The 19,497-nt window shown below is 32.1% G+C and overlaps 1 protein-coding gene across 9 annotated transcripts in view; it reads right to left on the bottom strand.

Annotated features, from left to right (window-relative positions):
- Positions 1-19,497, bottom strand: part of LOC145293934 (KICSTOR subunit 2-like) — a 229,609-nt gene that overhangs the window by 36,155 nt on the left and 173,957 nt on the right. For 6 of the 9 annotated variants that reach the window (XM_080140766.1, XM_080140763.1, XM_080140767.1 and 3 more), the window contains one exon: positions 6,435-6,527. The exons of the other annotated variants lie outside the window; for them this stretch is intronic. In XM_080140766.1, the coding sequence (XP_079996892.1) occupies positions 6,435-6,527 (93 nt within the window). The remainder of the gene's footprint in view (positions 1-6,434; positions 6,528-19,497) is intronic. 9 annotated transcript variants of the gene reach the window in all.

The raw sequence follows: 19,497 nt of genomic DNA, 5'->3' as shown, positions 1-19,497 counted from the left end.
CATTTAGGAAGAGGTGGAATTTGAGTGAAGTGACATGCTAAACATGTCCCTTTCAGTTGTTAACATAATTAGTATGCCGATAATACTCTGAGTACAACAAGAGTTTTAGAGTTTCAAATATGTTTTGTTTTTTGTTTTTTCTGAAAAAGAAGTGTCTACCATAATGGAAATAAAACGATAAACTGCAACAGTGAATATAGAAATGAGAAAGCTAAGACATGCTTTCTACAAACAAGGACACGAATTAACAAAGAAGAAACTGAAAAATTCAAGAGAAAAAAAAAACAAGTTTGTAGATCCAAAATCCACAAATGATATTCACCAAAAGGAAAATAAAAATGGAAAGAAAATAAGAAAATTTATTAATAATAATATGAGCCCGAATTATAAAGGAACTACAACATTGAGTATAACGACATTGTACGACACAGAGCTTGGACAAGAGTGACAAGTGCTTCAGTATTCACAATGTAAGCCGATGACAACAGGCTCAATTCTTTCGGCTGGGATGGGGAGGTGGCTTGACAGTCGATAAGAAATTCAAGAAAATATATTTCCTTTTGAATGGCATTGATGATGATGATGATGATGATGATGATGAGTCATTTAGTTAGTATGATGGAATGGAAAAGAGCAAATATATAAATTATTACGAGATCGCCCACAAGAAATATTAGGTCAGTATTTGTTAAATACACTATTAAATATGTAAAAAATTCCACAATGCTTTCATAAATATTTCGAATTTCAAAGTTATAACTGCTGGGAGAAAGAGAAGGAAAATAGAAGAAAGACAGAAAATGTTGGGGGGGGGCAAGAGGGAGGAGAAAGTGAGATAGAGTGGGAAAGAAATCAGAAAGGATAAATTAGGAAATCAGGAAGGAGGAAGTGACTGGGGGGGGGGGGAAGAGAACGAGAGAGCAGGAGAAGAGAGGAAGTAAAGAGAGGAAGGAGAGAAAGAAAGGAAGGAGAGAAAGAAGGGAAGGAGAGAAAGAAGGGAAGGAGAAAGCAAGACAAGATGAAAACGAGTGAGGCAAAAGATGAAAAAGTGAGAGCTAGGTGTAGGATGAGAAAATGAGAGAGGAGGGAAAGAGAAAGCAAGATGGTGAGAGAAGAAAGCAAGAGGAGGAAGGAGAAAGAAGAAAGTGGGAGGGAGCAGGGAGGAAAAAGCAAGAGAGAGGGAGAGAAAAGAGAGAGTTTAATAGAGGCTCATGATAATGTATCCTATTAGCAACCTAAAAAGATTTCTTTATAAAAAAAAAATGCGACTGAAATGGATAAATTTTATACCTCAGAATTTGATTATCATGTCTGTACTACCACCTATTTAATTACCTCCCCACAAGGGCAAAATTAGACACTAGGTTGGGGGTTTATGTTGAAGATATCCAGCTCCGCAAAAAGGGACACTGGTCAAATTATATTCCTGATGTTGAGGATTCTCTATACAGTAAGAAGACTAATTTACATAATGATTAAATAAATTTTAAATAATTTTGGTTCTTGTCCAGAATTCTCCCATATTAGAAAAAAAAATTTTTTTAATTAATAAAAATCTGTATTATGTGTATACCTGTGACCAAACGAAAATATCATATTCCAAAAAATTATGGGATGAAGTAAGGAATAAGGACTCTGATCACCTTCACTTAGAAAAGAACAGATTTCAGTTGACAGTTTAACCTTTACCTTGAAACATTCAAGCGGATTTTTGTAACCAAGAGTGCGTTTTTTTATATATTTATACAACTATGATTAATCTTTGGATTTATATTTTTATTTAAAACATTAATAAATAATAAAAATAAACAATAATAATAATAACGAGTTATATTATTTATTCACGACAAAGATTGATTTTTTTATGGAGAATGCATTTATCTACAAATTTTTGAAATAAAACTAAACCAAAATTTGGATTGATATTTTCACAAAATGAAGACTTACAATTAAAAGGTTGATTTTTAGGGGTATTTGGATCTGTTTTGAGTGCATATTACATTTAAAATTGTCGTCGGCATGAAGTAAAAAAAAAACAAGTTAATCAAGCCTAGAGATTTTTTTTAATTTAATTTTTTTTAGATAGGGGTGATGCCATTTTTATTTCTCGCTTTTTTAAATGAGGATTCAAATCTGTCTTCTTTTTTTGCATTTATATAAAAACAAAACTTAAATTTTCAAGTGGATTTTCGTGACACAGAGTACATTTATATATTTATAAAACATTTTAATTTTTGGATGGATTTTCACAAATTGATATTCTTATTATAAATTAAAAATAATTATAATAAAAATGAGCTATATTATTTATCCGTAACCAAGATTTATATCTGTTTACAAAACTTTCATAAAATAGAATAATAATAATAATAATAATAATAATAATAATAATAATCATGAGAACAGCAGAAACAGACAGGTTTGAATCCTCCCCCTCCATCTCATAAAAAAAGCAAGAAATAAAAATGACACCCCTCCCATCTATCTTCTATATATATAAAAGCGAAAATGTATGTATGTATGTATGTTCGCTTTTTGTGTATGTCTACAAAAGGCTTTTTTTGCCGTGATTCTCGGTTGGCTCGCTCCTTCTTAAAACATTTTATATGCTGTCTAAATAATAATATCTACGATTAAGGAACTCTGGTCGCAGCTATCTTTAATTCACCCGACTTTTACAAACTATTTTCAAGATATTTTTTGATCGCCGCGTAGCAGGGAAAACAGAAACTAGCTTCCAGCCCGAAACTAGGTCAACAAACATCACGCGACTTAACGTTCTCGCACCTGCTAATTACGCTTTATAAACGTCAACTTAACACACTTATCAATTCATCTATTCCCGTGGTTGAGATGATTAGGTCGAAGGTTTTTTTTTCCATTTCCTTTCCACCTCCATGTCAAAGGTTCGGGGTTCAAGCCTACCTTTCTACCAAAACTTTTTTTTTTCTTTTACACCTCCAAACACCTGGCCAACATTATTTTTTTCAAACAGGGTTATTTTGATCTACTCCCCCCCCAACACACACACACACACACCTCCAAATACCTGGGCAACGCCGGGTACCCCCTGCTAGTATATATATAAAATTGAAAATGTGTGTATGTATGTATGTTTGCTTTTTATGTATATCTACAAAAAGCTTTTTTCCAGCAGGTTCTTGAGGCCATCGCTCATTCTTAAAACTTTTTATATCACATCGAAATCATAAAATCTACGAGTTAACAACGGGGGTCGCCTGTCTATTTAATTTGTCCGACTTTTACCAGCTCGCCGCGTCTTCGAAAAGCGAATGATGGGGCGGCTGGCTTGCAGGTCAAACATCACGCAACTTCCTCGCACCTGTATATTTCAGTTTATAACCCTTAACTTAACACGCTTATCAATTCCTCTCCCCTCGTGGCCAAGATGGTTAGGTGGCTGGCTTTTTTTCCCTTTCGTTTCCACCTTCACATCAAGGCTTTGGGGTTCAATCCTAACTTCCTACTAAAACTTTTTTTTCTTTTATATCTCCAAACACCCGACCAACGTTTTTCTTTTTTTTTTTAATACACACCCCTCCAAACACCCGAGCAAATTTGTCCTTTTCTTAGTAAAGCCAGTTAGGGTCCTGATTCCCTACTTCACCCATATTATGTAAATTAAGTAGTGTTTTTTTTATAAAGAAAATCATTTTAAAGTGATTAATGGCAATTCATAGGCATTACAACATAAATTTTGCAAATTTGAATTATTGAGTTACCTCCCTTTGTTTTTGGTTTTCATAGATTGTTTTCAAAATGGTGCATAAAACAGCCACTCTTCTGTTAGTCATAAAATTTGATATCCTATTTAAGAATAAAGCTACTTGATCGATTTACATGACTTTTGGAATATTATAATTCTGTTCTATCATGAGTATGTAACATCATACAGATGTTTTCTTATTTTTGTTTTTTATTATGAGAATGAGAGACAAGAACCATAATTTTTTTTTTTTTAAACTCGGTTTAGTTTGGTCTGCCCATTTAATGAGAAATTAATACTTTTGGGTTATTTTTACTGGCCGGGTAACAGAAAACAATTAATTGAATATAAGTTGCTATTTCACCCATAGCTAGAGGGTAAATGCAAGTTCATTAAATAGAGAAGTAATCAACCATCTCAGCAAAAATAACCTTCTTAGTGACACACAATATGGTTTCCGTTCTTCTAGATCTACAGCAGATGTGTTTATAGTTATATCTCATAGGATTAGCGAATCTCTTAACAGAGGCAACATTTCTAGGGCAGTTGCTTTTGACATATCAAAGGCCTTTGATAGGGTATGGCATAAAGGTTTACTTCACAAGATCTCCAGCTATGGTATAGCTGGAAATGTCTTCTCAATTATTAAATCATTTCTCTCTGATAGGTTCATAAGAGTAGTAGTTGATGGGCAAAAATCAGAAGCTCACAGTATTAATGCTGGAGTCTCTCAGGGGTCCATCCTGGGCCCAACTCTTTTCCTGATCTACATTAATGATCTTCCAAATCACATCCTTACATCATTCGTAGACATTTTTATTTATGACACTACCATCTATGGTAACACATCTAAGACTGTAAATGACCAAGTTCTCTCCGATTTTCTCTCCTCTGATCTTGATCACATTGTACAATGGGGAAAGGCTGGTTACTTTTAATGCATCTAAAACCAAGCTTTTATCTTTACATCATCAACGTTTTGATCCCCATCTGGCATCAATTAAAATAAATGGCTCTCGTCAAGCTTCTGGGCTTGACCTTTACTCCTGATCTTAAATGGAATACGTACAGCAAATCTGTTGCCAAGGCCGCTAGAAAAATGGTCGGATCCTTCTATCGATCTAGTAGATATCTCACTGCTGATGCAATTCTCTATCTATATAAGAGCCAGGTATGTCCAAGAATGGAATACTGTTGCCACATCTGGGCAGGAGCTGCTAGAAAAGACTTGTCCTGCCTTGATAGGGTTCAAAATAAACTTTGTGGCCTCGTGGGAGATGTCCTTTTCTCTTCGCTACAACTTCTATCTCACAGAAGAAATGTTGTGAGTTTGTCTCTGCTTTATCGCTATTTTCATGGGAAGTATTTGACTGAGCTTCAATCTATGGTCCCCCCTCGCCAAACTTTCAAAAGAAACACTCGTCTAGCTGAAAACACTATCCATAATTCCCCTCACTCTTTATCTGTGCCTAAACCTAAACATAGATTCCATGATCAAAGCTTCTTTCTTAGAACTGCACGCCTGTAGAATTGTCTTCTGTTTTCTTGTTTTCCAGCCGTCTATAATATGGTTGTCTTCAAGTCCAACGTGAACAAGTTTCTGATGAGCCGTTCCACTTAAGTTAACAAATTTACCGAACTTCCATTACTATCGATTACTATATTGTCCTTTTGACTACTGTACACTCTTTAACCCTTATCCTTCAGTGGCCTCTTGGCCTTGATAAGTGGTGACGCCTATGTAAAAAAAAAAAAAAAAAGTATTGCTGTATGAATGACCAAAATACATCCCGATAGATAGGATATGAACTCATCAGACGATTCCATAATCAGTGACAAATGTGTTCATTCAGCCAACCACACACACTCTATGACAGTTGATGAAATGAAGTACGCTATTTTAGGCAGCTATGAAGCAAATGAGATGATAATGATGAATTTCAATCATTTCCTTTTGGTACTGATCCAGAACCTGGCCCAAGGCAGCATCAGCATTTTATGGTAAGTAACCAGAAATGTTGCCAGAAAAGGTCAATGTAACATTGCCAGATGATAAATTCAAAACGCTGAAAATAAAATCTAAGCTCAAGAACATAAGACTTACCGTAAGTTTAATCATATGAAAGAATTTTTTTTTTGGAAAAATATATTAAAAAAAAATTTTTTCAACAAATATTCAAAGAAATGTTTTTTTAAGATGAAAACAACTATGAACAAAAATTAAGTTTTTTTTTTCATGTAAAATGTGTAGTTTTTTTTTTACAAGAAAAGTTCCAATAAAGTAATATTTTTTTGTAATGACAAAAACAATTTTTCTTTTTTTTTTACATGGAAACAATTATGATTGAAAACAATTTTTTTTTTCAAGAAACATCAGAAAGTGTTTCAACCCATTAACAAAAATAATGTTGTCTGCTGACAGCTGACTGGCTAATCGTGTTGGCTTTTTCAGTTACTTTTCCAGCAGTTTATGATAAGCTGCCGGAAGATGTTGATGCAACCTTGGGTCAGGTTCTGGATAAGTACCTCTTATGTTTTATCAAGAATAATGAAGAAAATCAGAATTGGATGGAGATGAGTTGATAACAGTCCCCCTCCCCCAGTAACCAGCCAGACTGAGCCAGTTGGATCACAATGGCATGAATGGCAAATATTTTCCACACAAGCAATGATGATAGTAGCTCACTTGGTTCGATTAACCACTTACCCAACTAGCATGAGCCATGTAGTCTGCAGCTGGCACAGTGCACATGCCCCCCAAAGGGGCGACACTGGGTACAGAGACTGCTGAACCTGCCAACTGGCATAGCAATAACAAATGAGTAAAAGGAGAAAAAAATGGAGAATAGGTCAGTTTAGTTTAAGAAAAAAATATTAAGTTTCTTTTTTTTTTTAATTTCTTGTTATAGATCTTTTTATAAGGGGGGAACAAAAACATGTTAGAAAAGAGAAAGGAGAAAAGAGAAAAATAGAAAAGAAAAAAGATCAGAGAAAAGACGAAAAACAGAAAAAAAAAACGAATAAATAAAAGATAAAAATTCATTAAGAAAATTAAAAGAAAGAAAAAAATATGAAAAGAGGAAATTAATTATTTCTAAAAACGAAAAACGGGAAAGAAAATTTTATTTACGATCCGAGTGTTTATCTTTTTAGTAAAAAAAAAAAAAAAAAAATGCAAAATAAGAAAAAAAGTTTGTTTCTAGAAATTAAAAACGAAAAAAGTGAAAAAGAAAAAGTTAAAAATGTAAGAAAAAAAAGTAAAAGCATACAAAAGTTAAATTTTTTTTTATATATTTTACTTTTAACATTAAATATTTGAAAATCGAAATTAAATATTAAAAAAAAACATTTTCTTTTAATAGAATTATATTTTATTCATTTAGTGATAATATTTCCTTTTTGTTTCTGTGCCTTAAACTATGATTTAACAAACAGCCATCTTTGCCAATATCTTGTATATAAAATAAAAATTACATTTAACAAAATCATAAAATAATAACATGAAATTATTTTTAATCTGCTGTCAAAAAGTTTTAAACTATAAAATAACAATAAAATTACAGATAGATTTATACAACTTATGGTTAATCAGATACAATCTTTTTAGCAATACACTGTGAAAATTGGCCTCCGGACCAACACCACACAAGGCAGCAAATTTTCTCATTTTTCTACAAATTTTGAACAGTGATGATCCAAAAACTAATTGAATTACAAAAAAAAATTTTTTACCATTATTTATGTTTTGCGAACATCTATGTGGAAACATTAAAAGAATTTATATATAATAAAAATAACATTTTTGTTGGAGATACTTACTGATAATGCTATGGTTATTGTGATTGTAACCAAATAAAAAAAATAAAATTCTGGTTTTTATTTAGAATTCGACTTAATTAAAAAAATCTTTTTTTAAAATATAGATAAATTTTTATGATGTACATACCCGTTGTGGAACGAAAAACGTTATATTCCAAAAATCACATAAATTGATCAAGTAGTTTTATATTTTTAAAGAAAATCAAAATTTATGATTTTTAGTATTTTAGTAGTCAAATTGAGTTGTTGCCTTTGAATTTTAATACATTCCAAGACAATATGGTGGTACCCGACTCTTGTCTCACACGTCATAAAAGTTTTGTTTTGTTTTCATTCAAAAAAAATGAAAAAAACTTTGTAAAGATTTTGAACGGAAAACAACAAGACTAATCCAACCCTGCAAAATTCCCCTATAGATAGGTAAACTTTGAGGCATTATTGTGAAATGGCAAGCAAAATCGATTTGCAAGCAGTAAATAATTCCCCCATTAGCAGGCAAATTATTTATGACAAGGCAAATGCCTGCCTGCCTATCTCTGCTACTGGTGCTTTAAATGAAGTGAAAAAAATTTTGGTACACTTCCTTGAGGGGGGGGGGGTCCAAAAAGCATGGAAGGTCAGCTACAGCTTTGGAATAATCCAAATTATCAATCTTCGTCTCAAAAAATCAGAAACATAAAAGCAATTTGTTCAAATTTTTATTTCTGATGTATATTTAAGAATTTGAAGATTGTTTCATTTATTTTTTTCCAATCGAATAACAAAAATGCTTGAAACGTGGAGGGGGGAGGGCTAAAATTTATCAATTTTTACTGTTGTACTAGTTCAACTCGTGCATTTGCTAAAGTTAACATGGAAAGAGAAAAACTCGGTTTCAGAGTAAAATTCATTAACATCTATAACTGTATGCATGCGGAGTTTCTTTCATTTTTTATTTCCCCAAAAACTTGGCATGCACGCATATAAAAAATAAAAATTAATAAGTTAAAAGAGTGCATGTTAATTGAAGACAGCTCAAAAGATGGAAGGTGATGGTAGTCTAGTGGTTAATGACATGGAATGATGACCTGGGCGTCCCAAGTTCAAATCAAGTACATTCCATAAAAATCACTTTCACTTAAGATGTTGGCAACCTTCATGTGGTCCTTCCTGTAGTTCCTGATGTTTTTCTAGAAAGAATTCTGGCTATTCTTTCTATTGGAGAAACCAATGCCAACAATAGAATCTTTGGATTTATATGACAACATGATGATGACGAGCTTTTTCAGAGAACAGATACTCATAGAACTCGTGAATATTTATTCAGAAAAGAATATGAAAATGTATTTTTTCACCTTCATACAGTTATTAGAGATAAATTATCCTGGGCTCCATTTAGATTTTAAAGAGTTTGGCTTGCTCAGAGTACATAGAAAAACTTTTTGAAAATTTGGCGCTTCTGCATTTATCGACCTGCAATTTCCACAAAGTTGGCTTGGGCTCGCTAAGCAGTTGACGGAAAAGATCAACCAAGTGTTCTTCAATTTTTACCAAACGCGTTGTCTGTTTTTAGTTAATACAAATCTATGAAGGCTACTTTTTTTATAAATTGGAAGAAATAAAAAAAAAAATTAATTTTAATCGCACAAATTAGGATTAGGGTTAGAGTTGGGGTAGGGTAGATACGCGTTTGTAATTTTATTAATTGTTTTTCCTGTTTATCATTATAATTTTCCCATAACAGTTTAACATTTTGTAATCAGCCACTTCCGGTTATTCCCATCAGTGGTTGAGCACACTAGAGAAATTTTGTGAAAACTGCAGGTCAGTAAATGCAGAAGTACGAAGAATTTATGAATACGACTATTTGCTGTATATTTTTTTTAATCTTATTCGATCAGAATGATATTTTAACCCTTTTTTTTTTTTTTTAAATTTGATAACTTTTTGAATTCTTCTAACAGGTAAGATGTCATTTTGGAGTTTTTAACCCCACTTCTTTTTTTTTTTTAATTTGATAACATTTTGAATTCTTCTAACAGGTAAGATGTCATTTTGGAGTTTTTAACCCCCACCCCACCCCGCCACCACCACCACCACCACCACCTTTTTTTTTTAATTTGATAAATTTTTAAATTCTTCTAACAGGTAAGATGTCATTTTGGAGTTTTTACCCCCCCCCCTTTATTTTTTTTTTTAATTTGATAACATTTTGAATTCTTCTAACAGGTAAGATGTCATTTTGGAGTATTTAACCTCTTTTTTTTTTAATTTGATAACTTTTTGAATTTTTCTAACAGGTAAGATGTCATTTTGGAGTTTTTAACCCCCCCCCCCACCACCACCACCTTTTTTTTTTAATTTGATAACTTTTTAAATTCTTCTAACAGGTAAGATGTCATTTTGGAGTATTTAACCCCTTTTTTTTTAATTTGATAACTTTTTGAATTCTTCTAACAGGTAAGATGTCATTTTGGAGTATTTAACCCCTTTTTTTTTAATTTGATAACTTTTTGAATTCTTCTAACAGGTAAGATGTCATTTTGGAGTATTTAACCCCTTTTTTTTTAATTTGATAACTTTTTGAATTCTTCTAACAGGTAAGATGTCATTTTGGAGTTTTTACCCCCCACCCCCTTTTTTTTTTTAATTTGATAAATTTTTCAATTCTTCTAACAGGTAAGATGTCATTTTGGAGTTTTTAACCCCCTTTTTTTTTAATTTGATAACGTTTGGAATTCTTCTAACAGGTAAGATGTTATTTTGGACTTTCACTCATAAAAGGTATAGTTAAAAATGAAACAGGCATTTTCTGTTTTTTTTATTGTTTTTTTGAAATCCGTAGAAACCTCTAAGGAACGTAATTAAGTTTGGTTTAATTGTTTTGTTTTATGGCATATCAACCCTTTTTCAGGTTACTTAATGCCAAATCTGGTCATTTTACTAAAAGTTTTTATGCTTCAAGTTGATTATATGTTTAAATATTTATTAATGGTGCTTAGTTTGGTTGTTTTGTAGAGAAAAATTGTTGTTTCTGTTTTTGGCTTTGCAGAACATGATTGAGTTTTGCAAAGAGAATGGGAAAAGGCAATAACATCAAAGTTTGGTGCAGTTTAGGTCAGGAAGGTGGTATCTTCAGACAGGCTGATCAGGTAGCTCCTGTAGGTGGTTAATAACTAGCTGCCTACAAAACCACTGATAGTTCATGAACAATACAATGTGAAGAAAAATTGGGACATTAAATAAAGTTTCAGATTCAAAAATAAAGTGCACCAAATTGTATTATGGATGGTGTATTTGTTCAAGATGTTATGTAACTTCAAAATCAAGTCTGTTGCAAAGAAGATGGGCTCTCTCTACTAAGCAAGAAAATTACTCACACCTAAGAGCATCCTATATCTCTACAAAGCCACTATTAGCCCAGGCAAGGAGTATTGTTTTCACGTCTAGGCTGGTGCATCTACCACTAAGCTCTTCCTCTTAGACAAGGTCAAAAAAAAAAAAGTCTCCAACCTAATAGGTCTCGAATTATCAGTCAAGCTTCAACACCCGTCCCATCGTCACAATGTTGCATCCCTGTGCCGGTTTTACAAGTAATAATGGAATATGATCTAACAAACTCGTAGCACTTGTGACCGCTTAACGTAAATACCCCCGACTAACCTGACAAGCAGAAAAATCCCACCCCTTCACTGCAGAAATGCTTAGAAGCAGGAAAGCCTTCTACTCTAATAGTTTTTTTTTTCTCAAACTGGTAGCCATTGAAATTCCCTCCTGCTTCCCTGACTTGTACTGACATGCAGAAGTTCAAGTGTAATATGAACAAACATCTCGCTGCTCAACTCCCTGCATAGTGTCCTTGTAGATATGGGATCAAGCAGTATCCCTTATATCCATGTGGTACTGTGCCGTGTTTGGGGTGAATAAAGGTTTGAAAAAAAAAAAAACACACACACAAGTTCACAAATGTGACATTATTCAGCCATAATATAACTTAACATAACCTTCAAAATCATATTCAATACTATATAGTTTCTTACTATTTTTGTTGATATTTGATGATTACTAGATGCTATACAATGCGGGAAGGGATAGAATGTATTTTTACCATTGTAGTACGGATTATTATAACATTAAAAATGCTGCCACGACTATCAACCTCCGGCTCATGCACTGCAAAAACATCAAGGCCATGAAATCGCAAGCAAACCTAAAAAAGCACAAGCACAAGTCGTTGAAGAGGGTGCCAAATGACATGAAATTAATTTTGATATCGAATACCTTTAATACTTATTTTATTTTTTATGGAAATCACTCCAGACAAGACATGAAACCACTGTTGGAAATTTTCTGAATTGTGCTTGGTAATTTATACATGCAAGTTGATTGTAATTTATGCACACTTTATTTGAGAGTAATTATCTCAAATAAAAAAAAACCTTTCAAGTGTAGGAATGAAGGAACTCTCATATACGGGAGGAAAATAATTTCGTCACCTTTACTACTAAACAGATTTACTTAACCAAACGAACATCTTTTGGGAACCTACACCAGAACTGATTAAGTACATCTTTGTCGGTTTTTCACTATCTTTTATCCAAAAGACTAGCCTGGGTGCCCGGGTGTTTGGAGGTGTGTGGTGAAAAACCAGAAGTGCAGAAAGTTTAAATTAAGGCTAGTCAATCGAAAAAAGGGGATGACTTTCAAAAATATCGGAAAAAAAAGTAACCCCTTCTTGTAGAAAAGTGCCCAGTTGAGGGTGAAGAAATTAATGTTTTTAGCCAATTTTTCAATATTTGTCGATCGAAGGGTTGAACTTTAAAATGATACCAATCTCGTGAAAATCAGTCGCCTCTGTCGAAAGTTTTAGGCAGACATACAAACATATATTTAAACAGACAGGTGAGATTTACACTGCATATCAAATTATTAATGAGTTTACATTTTTTTTAAATATTAAAGGAACAAGTAAATAAAAATCCATGAAACTTTGAGGAAGTGCTTACAATACTATTCAGCTACTCTGGTCAGAAAATAAAAGTATTTAAAGCAGTATTAGCGAAACTATGGCAGAAGATAGGAATATCTGCATATTTCAGTATGTCAAATTATTAACGAGGTTGAGAAAAAAAAACACAATATACTCATAACTTGTTTATTGAAATAATTTTCAAGCATTAAATGAACTAGAAAAATGCTTAGTACACAATAACTACATAGTAATTTTTACATTGACATAATTAGTAGGGGATATGCGATACTTTTTTATGAATGACTTGTAAAAAATGTTGGTCTACAGAATTAGTCAAATTTGTGATTTCGTCAATAATTTTTCCTTGCAATACCTCTTGGAGAGAATCCCACAATTCATCTTTGCTCTTAAATTGGTGTCCACTTGCATAGAGGCGACACTTCATGAGATTCCAAAGGTTCTCAATTGGGTTCAAATCTGGTGAATTTGCAGGCCACTCCATCTTCCATAGCCCAGTTGTTGCAAATACTCTTTGGTTTTGTTTGCTGCATGCAAGGGAGCATTATCCTGCATAAAAATAATAGTTCTTCTGAACGTCAACGTTTGCTTCTTCGGCCATGGTTCAAAGTGCTCTTTCATAAAAGCTATGTAAGCATTTGACATCATTTTTATGCCTTCTGAGACTCTCCATGGGCCAACTAAAGTACCTCTGATAATCCCAGCCCAAATCATTATCCCACCACTACCTTGTTGACGCCTTAAATCTATGCTCCAGCCATCTGAACCATCAAGAGTGACACGCACTTCATCCGTGAACAAAACTTTGGAAGAATCCGTATTCATGTTGTCCTCTGCCCATTTCAATCAGTTTTGTATGTGATGTTGCTTTAATGGAGACTTTGTCAGAGGCTTAAGAGACTTTGCCACTTCTTTCAGAAGGTGACATCGAGTACTTTTAGAGACATTCTTCAATCCGGCTTGGTCAAAGACTTCTCGACTTGTCTGCCCAGGGTTCTTAACAACTTCACGTTTAATTTGGAGTAGAGAAATGAAACAACTCTTGAGTTACCTTTATCAGCTGTTACATACCTTTGTAGAGTCCTTGACGAAGTTCTTCACAGTTTGATGGTACCTCCCTATCATTTTGATATTTCGAGGGTAGTTTTACCTTTTGCTAGCTGTTCTGTAATAGTACTCTTTTCAGAACTACTAAAACCACCTTTACGACCCATTTTATTTATAAAACAAACTGCCTTGTTAATAATTTGACACACCTCAAATACCGTGAATTCAGCAATTACAGTGGCAAGTTGAATACATTGCGTAGAACAGTATGAAAATTTCACAGTATGTGCAGCTCAGCCTTGCCAAGAAACTACCGGTAAGTTTCTGAAACTGGTAAAAAAAATGTTATCTCATTAATAATTTGACACACAGTGTGTATTATAAATGATTGTTCTCAAAACAAATTGTTGCCTTTACGGTATAAATCAGAGAGTAACCTTCAAATAATTTCTATCACAACTTGATGTAAAAACTAAAAAAAAAAAAATTTTTTAAAAAATGTTACTTCAAGGTAAAAAAACTAGCCAACGATAAATGTTAAATGGATAGATTCTGATCCAGAAAACAGCAATCCTTCCTCCTTTGCCAGAAACATTGCTGATAGAATGTGACGAATAAATAACAAAGACAAGTGAGAGTTACGAGACGGCTGAAAGTAAACCAAAGGTCCACTTTCTACTCTGTTTAGATTAATTTAGAAATTCATATTAATATGATAGAAGTTTTCCAATAATTATTATGTTGTTATTACAAGCCGATAATGTATTTTATTTTTACCCTCATAGAAGCAGTGTAAAATTTAATTTTCTTGCATTAAAAAAAAAAAACTATCTGATCAAATTATGTGATTTGTTTTAATTTTTCATCATCGTAACGTGACTGGCATTATCATACAGACATTTCTGTATTTTATTTAATTTTAAATGCCAACATAAGTGCCAATCTGAATAAACACCTGAAGTCTTTTTGGGTTTTTTTTAACTGAGAAGTTAATATTTTTATCACAGATTGAAAAAGAAAAAAAAAAAACATTTTAATATATTTTATAGAAATGACCACCCAAGTTTACGAAAAACTCAAATTTTCAAGAATTATTCTTTAATCATTGTTGTATGGCATGGTTCAAAAGTCTTGTAACTTTGATGCAAAAATGCACGTCATCCCTACAGAAAAGTTATCAACAATAAAGGAACAATCACTAAAGAAGCACGGTTTTGTAAAATATCACACGTCACAATGTCGCATCATTTTGTGCCATGAAAGTTATAGCGTTCATACAGACCTTCTTGATGTGTGACAGGGTCAATGTAAATGAATAAACTGAACCTATTATTTTTTTCTTGTACAACTCCGCCCTATTTTTTTAAATTATTTTTTTTAGCTCTTATTCACCCCAAACAAGGCGTGTTGACTCTTGAATGTAAGGAGCTACTATTTGAGCCCATATCTACAAAGGCACTATAAATAAAGAGTTGAGCAGCGAGATGTTTCTTTGTATTACATTTAAATTTCAGAGTAGAAAGCTTCCTTGCATCTGGGAACCTCTACAGTGAAGAGGTAGCATTTTGTAGCTTGTTGTGTTAGTCGAGGAGGTACAAGTTTGTCTTTACTCTCCTTTAAATGAATAAAATGAATCCTGGACATGTGCTTTGTATTTCTATATTACTCGTTACATTTTGATACAGCAGGGGCGGGGAGGGAGAGGTAAGAAAGCTTTCAGATCACTCTGTACTTTTTAAACGTTCGTAAGAGAAAATATCCTTTTATTGCAAGATGCAAACTGTTATGCATATTGCTTAGAAAAAATTAAAAAAAAAAAAAAAAAATCCTGTGTTTGGAAAAGTATTTTCAAACTAAATAACCTACAACAGTTCATTTTATCACTATTCCACAAAGTTTAGACAAAAGAGTTAAAAAGAACAAAAAATAAATAAATAAAACAATTTGATTTTAAATAAAAGTTTAGATGTAATTAAAAGAGGAGCAAACTAAATTAAAAATATATATTTGAATAGAAAAGTTGCTCATAGAACAAAAAAAAAACAGTAAAAGTGAGTGTGGGTATTTATGAAAGTGATTGCAATGTAGCAACAAAAAAAAAACCGGAATGGTGTAAGAAAGTATGCACCAAAAAACAAACAATCAAAGATAGTATTTGGATTACGGATCTTCACAAAATCCATTGATTTTTCAAAAAATCTTTCACATATTAAATAAGTAAATATGAAACTTATTGTTAAATATTAATAAAAAATATCTGGAATGGTGTAAAATGTTTGCTAATTTCAGGAGAAAACCTGCTTTTAAAAAATAAATAGAAAAGTTGAAAGCGAAGATGTCAAGATGGCTGCCCTTCTTTGATATGTGAAAGAGTTTTTTGAAAAATAAGTAGATTTTTGTGAAGATTTGTAACCCAAATACTTTTTCACCATTCCAATTTTTTTTACATTGCTATCAGCCTTCATAAATACTCATTCACTTATACTTGCTTTAAGCAAAATACATTTATTTTTTTATATTTAAAGAAATATTCGAAATCCAAACAAAATGAAAGGATTGTGTATCCATGAAATATGCAAAGATCCTCTCAGGATTATGCAATAGAGTTTTAAATATTTTAAAAACGTACAATTTCCATAAAATCTTACTGTTACTGCCATTCAAGCCAGTGCAGGGAATACAAAATATTACAAAAGAGATAGTACTCATGCAGAATAAAAACTGTGCTATCGTCAGAATTTTCTGGGCAGTTTACGTAAAATGTTGGAAGGTACTAAATGAAAGATTTGTGATTTCTTTTTTTTTTTTTTTTCACAAATGGTTTAAGAAATTTATTATTTGTGTTACTACAAAGATAATTCAACGAAAAATTGAAAAACTGAAACCAATATTCTTTTTATTGTTACAATAAAAAAAAATTTTTTTTAATCAATTTTTACAAAACTTTAAGAAAATTAATTTCAAATCAAGAAAAAAAAAACTATTGTAAAGTAAGTTTTCATGAATAAATATTTATTTTTTGAATAACAAACAACTAAACATAAACAATTTTTTGATATTTTCATGATTTTTTTTCTTTACGTTTTTTTTTGTTCCAATCAAGAAAAATATTTTTTTGTTTGTTTTTTTATATAATAAACCAATGACAGTAAATAAATGTTTTCTTAAATGATATTGGCTGCTGTGATTTCGTTGACTCAACATGCTGGCACATTTTAGCGTGTTACATAAACTGCCTGGAAAATTCTGATGATGGTCGTTCCTTATTCTGCATAAGTACTAAAGAGACTAACAAATAAACACAGATATAAAAAGTTCAAGTGATGGAAGATCTAAAAGGAAGTTGTGAGAGATTAAAACGGAAAAGATGAGGCACGATTGAAGCACAATTAAAAGACTACCATCAAAACATTGCATTGTGATCACGATAGAAAATACACAATGAAAAAATATCTAAAACAAAATAGAAAAATTATAGTTATTGATTACAATTTTAAGTGATCATTCAGTTTACAACACAATCTCCTGCAATTTTGCATTGGTATCTTCCGGCAGATTACATAAGCGTCAGGAAAATGCTGAAGCAATTAACCAATTAGCTGTCAGAATCCGCCAATTTTCAATGAAAACATTAAATTAATTAAATCAAGAAAAATGTTTTTAAACTGGAAATGACTTTTGACACGCTATACCAACGTGAAATCCCCCACCTCCTTTTCCCCCATATTAAGAATGGCTTTCTATCTAGAAAGCCATTCTTAACACAAAAAGAGGGGGGCAGAACACAGTATTTTGAATTAATCATCTGGAGTCCTCGCTTCAGCATTTTTCAGCTGTTTACATAAGCTGCACACAAAGTTGCCAGAGACTGAACCATAAACTGAATAAGTATTCAATGAGATTGATATCCTCATCTTAATTTGAAAAACACATATTTTAAAAAGCCATTTCAAAGGTAATTTGGCAATGTACTCTCCTGTTATGAAGGGCGAAAAGTCAAACAACGCAGTGAGTGAATGAATATCGTCATCATGTGTTAGAGTTCCGACTTGTTTCTTTTCATATAATATTTACATTTATCTATTTATATATTGAAAATAAATAAAATAGATTTATTGCTTCTATTTTTTTTCAATATTGCAAATAAGTATTATTGTTTTATTATTATTTTCATGATTGTATCTTTCTAATAAATAGTTGTCTTTTCGTACAATTTTTAAAATATTGTTTTTAAATAACTAATTAAATAATTAGTTACATATATTTATTTTTGTTTTGTTTCAAAACTAATGAATGTGAAAACCTGTACAATCTATAATGTTCATTGACGTCAATTACATTTGTTTAATCAAGTTGCAGAAAAATCTCAACTGTCGAATACAATGGATTGGTGTACATTTTACCATTGCAGTTATGTCTATCTTTTCTTGGTTGCAGTTTTCACAGCCACATATGTATAGTGGAATAAAACAACCCTAAAAATAATAATTCACAATTTGTTGGTTCTCCCATGCAAAACAGTCGATGAAGGAACCACATTTGTATTGCTGTCTGTTTGAAAAGAATTTAGATTAGAACATCAGTATCACATTAAAGATCTGTCGCTGGTCTTGGAGGTAACTAATATAATAACCAATTTAAACTTTAAATGCTCCTCCAGACATGCGCCACATTTATTAGAGAACGGGCATTGCCTGATTGTAAAATGTGCTTAAATATATTTTAATTCATGCAGATTTCGTATTTATTATTGCAGAGCCAATTCTCTATTGAACATTATATTGTACCTAATATATAGTACTGATTTCATAAGTAGAAAAAAAAAATGAATGACTTGGATGCCATCAGATAGAATCAAAACCAAAACATTTAGCGCTCCAGCCACATTCCCTCATTTAGTACTCCAGCTGTGTTCCCTATCGTTTGAACTAACTCTAATAGATAGATGAAAAAGATTTAAAATTAAACCACTTCAAGCTATGAATGAATTTGCGTATGCACAAAAGTAATAGAAATATGTCAGTAAGTTGAAATGAATATTTTGCATTTCAAGTTGCCAACATATTTCTGCATTATTCATCCATCCAAACAAAGATTTTACTTGTTATAAATTATCCTTGGTGTATGATTACTATTTTCTGATAGTTTCAGTGTTATGTGACCAGTAGTTTTAAGAGTTTATCGCTTAAATATTTACACATACAAACATCTACCGTTTTATTTATATAGATTCGGTTCTTGTTTAGAATTAAACCTATTTTCAAAACAAAAATACAGGACATTCTGTTAAAAAACTATGATGTAAATACCCGTCATGAAACAATGTCACATTCCAAAAATCACGGAAAATTGAAATAGTTTGTATTTTTTAACTAAGAAAATCAAATTTTATGACAAAGCGAGACAGTGATCTGACCCATCATCTTTTATATATGTAAAGGGCAAATTGTGTGTGTGTGTGTTTGTATGGCTTGTAAAAACTTTCGACAGAGGCGACAGATCCTCATGAGATCGATATCATTTTAAACCTCGACCTTTCAGATGACAAATGTTGCTAATACCATTTGTTTTTTTTTACCCCTCTCTCCACCCGGTCTGCCTACTGTTATTTTAATCCCCCACACACACCTCTCCACACCCGGGCAATGCCAGGTACCCCCCCCCTATAAGGGGAAAACAACGCAATTTGAACTATCGATATCAAAATTAGCCTTGCAATGGTACAATTTCCTATTAAAATCATAAAGAAATGATTTTCTGTATTAAAAAAACTGCTTAATCAATTTACGTGATTTTTGGAATACGATACCTTCGTTCCGTGACATCATCAAGATTTTTCTGCAATTTAGTTTTTTTTTTTAAATATGTTTAATTCTAAATAAGCACCAAGAATTATGACTGATTAAACAAGGTTATATGTTAAGTTTAAGAGAGG

This window comes from Euprymna scolopes, chromosome 15 (assembly GCF_053919585.1).
Source record: "Euprymna scolopes isolate OS-2025 chromosome 15, ASM5391958v1, whole genome shotgun sequence".
Classification (NCBI taxonomy): Eukaryota; Metazoa; Mollusca; class Cephalopoda; order Sepiida; family Sepiolidae; genus Euprymna; species Euprymna scolopes.
This window is presented reverse-complemented; position numbering and strand designations above follow the sequence as displayed.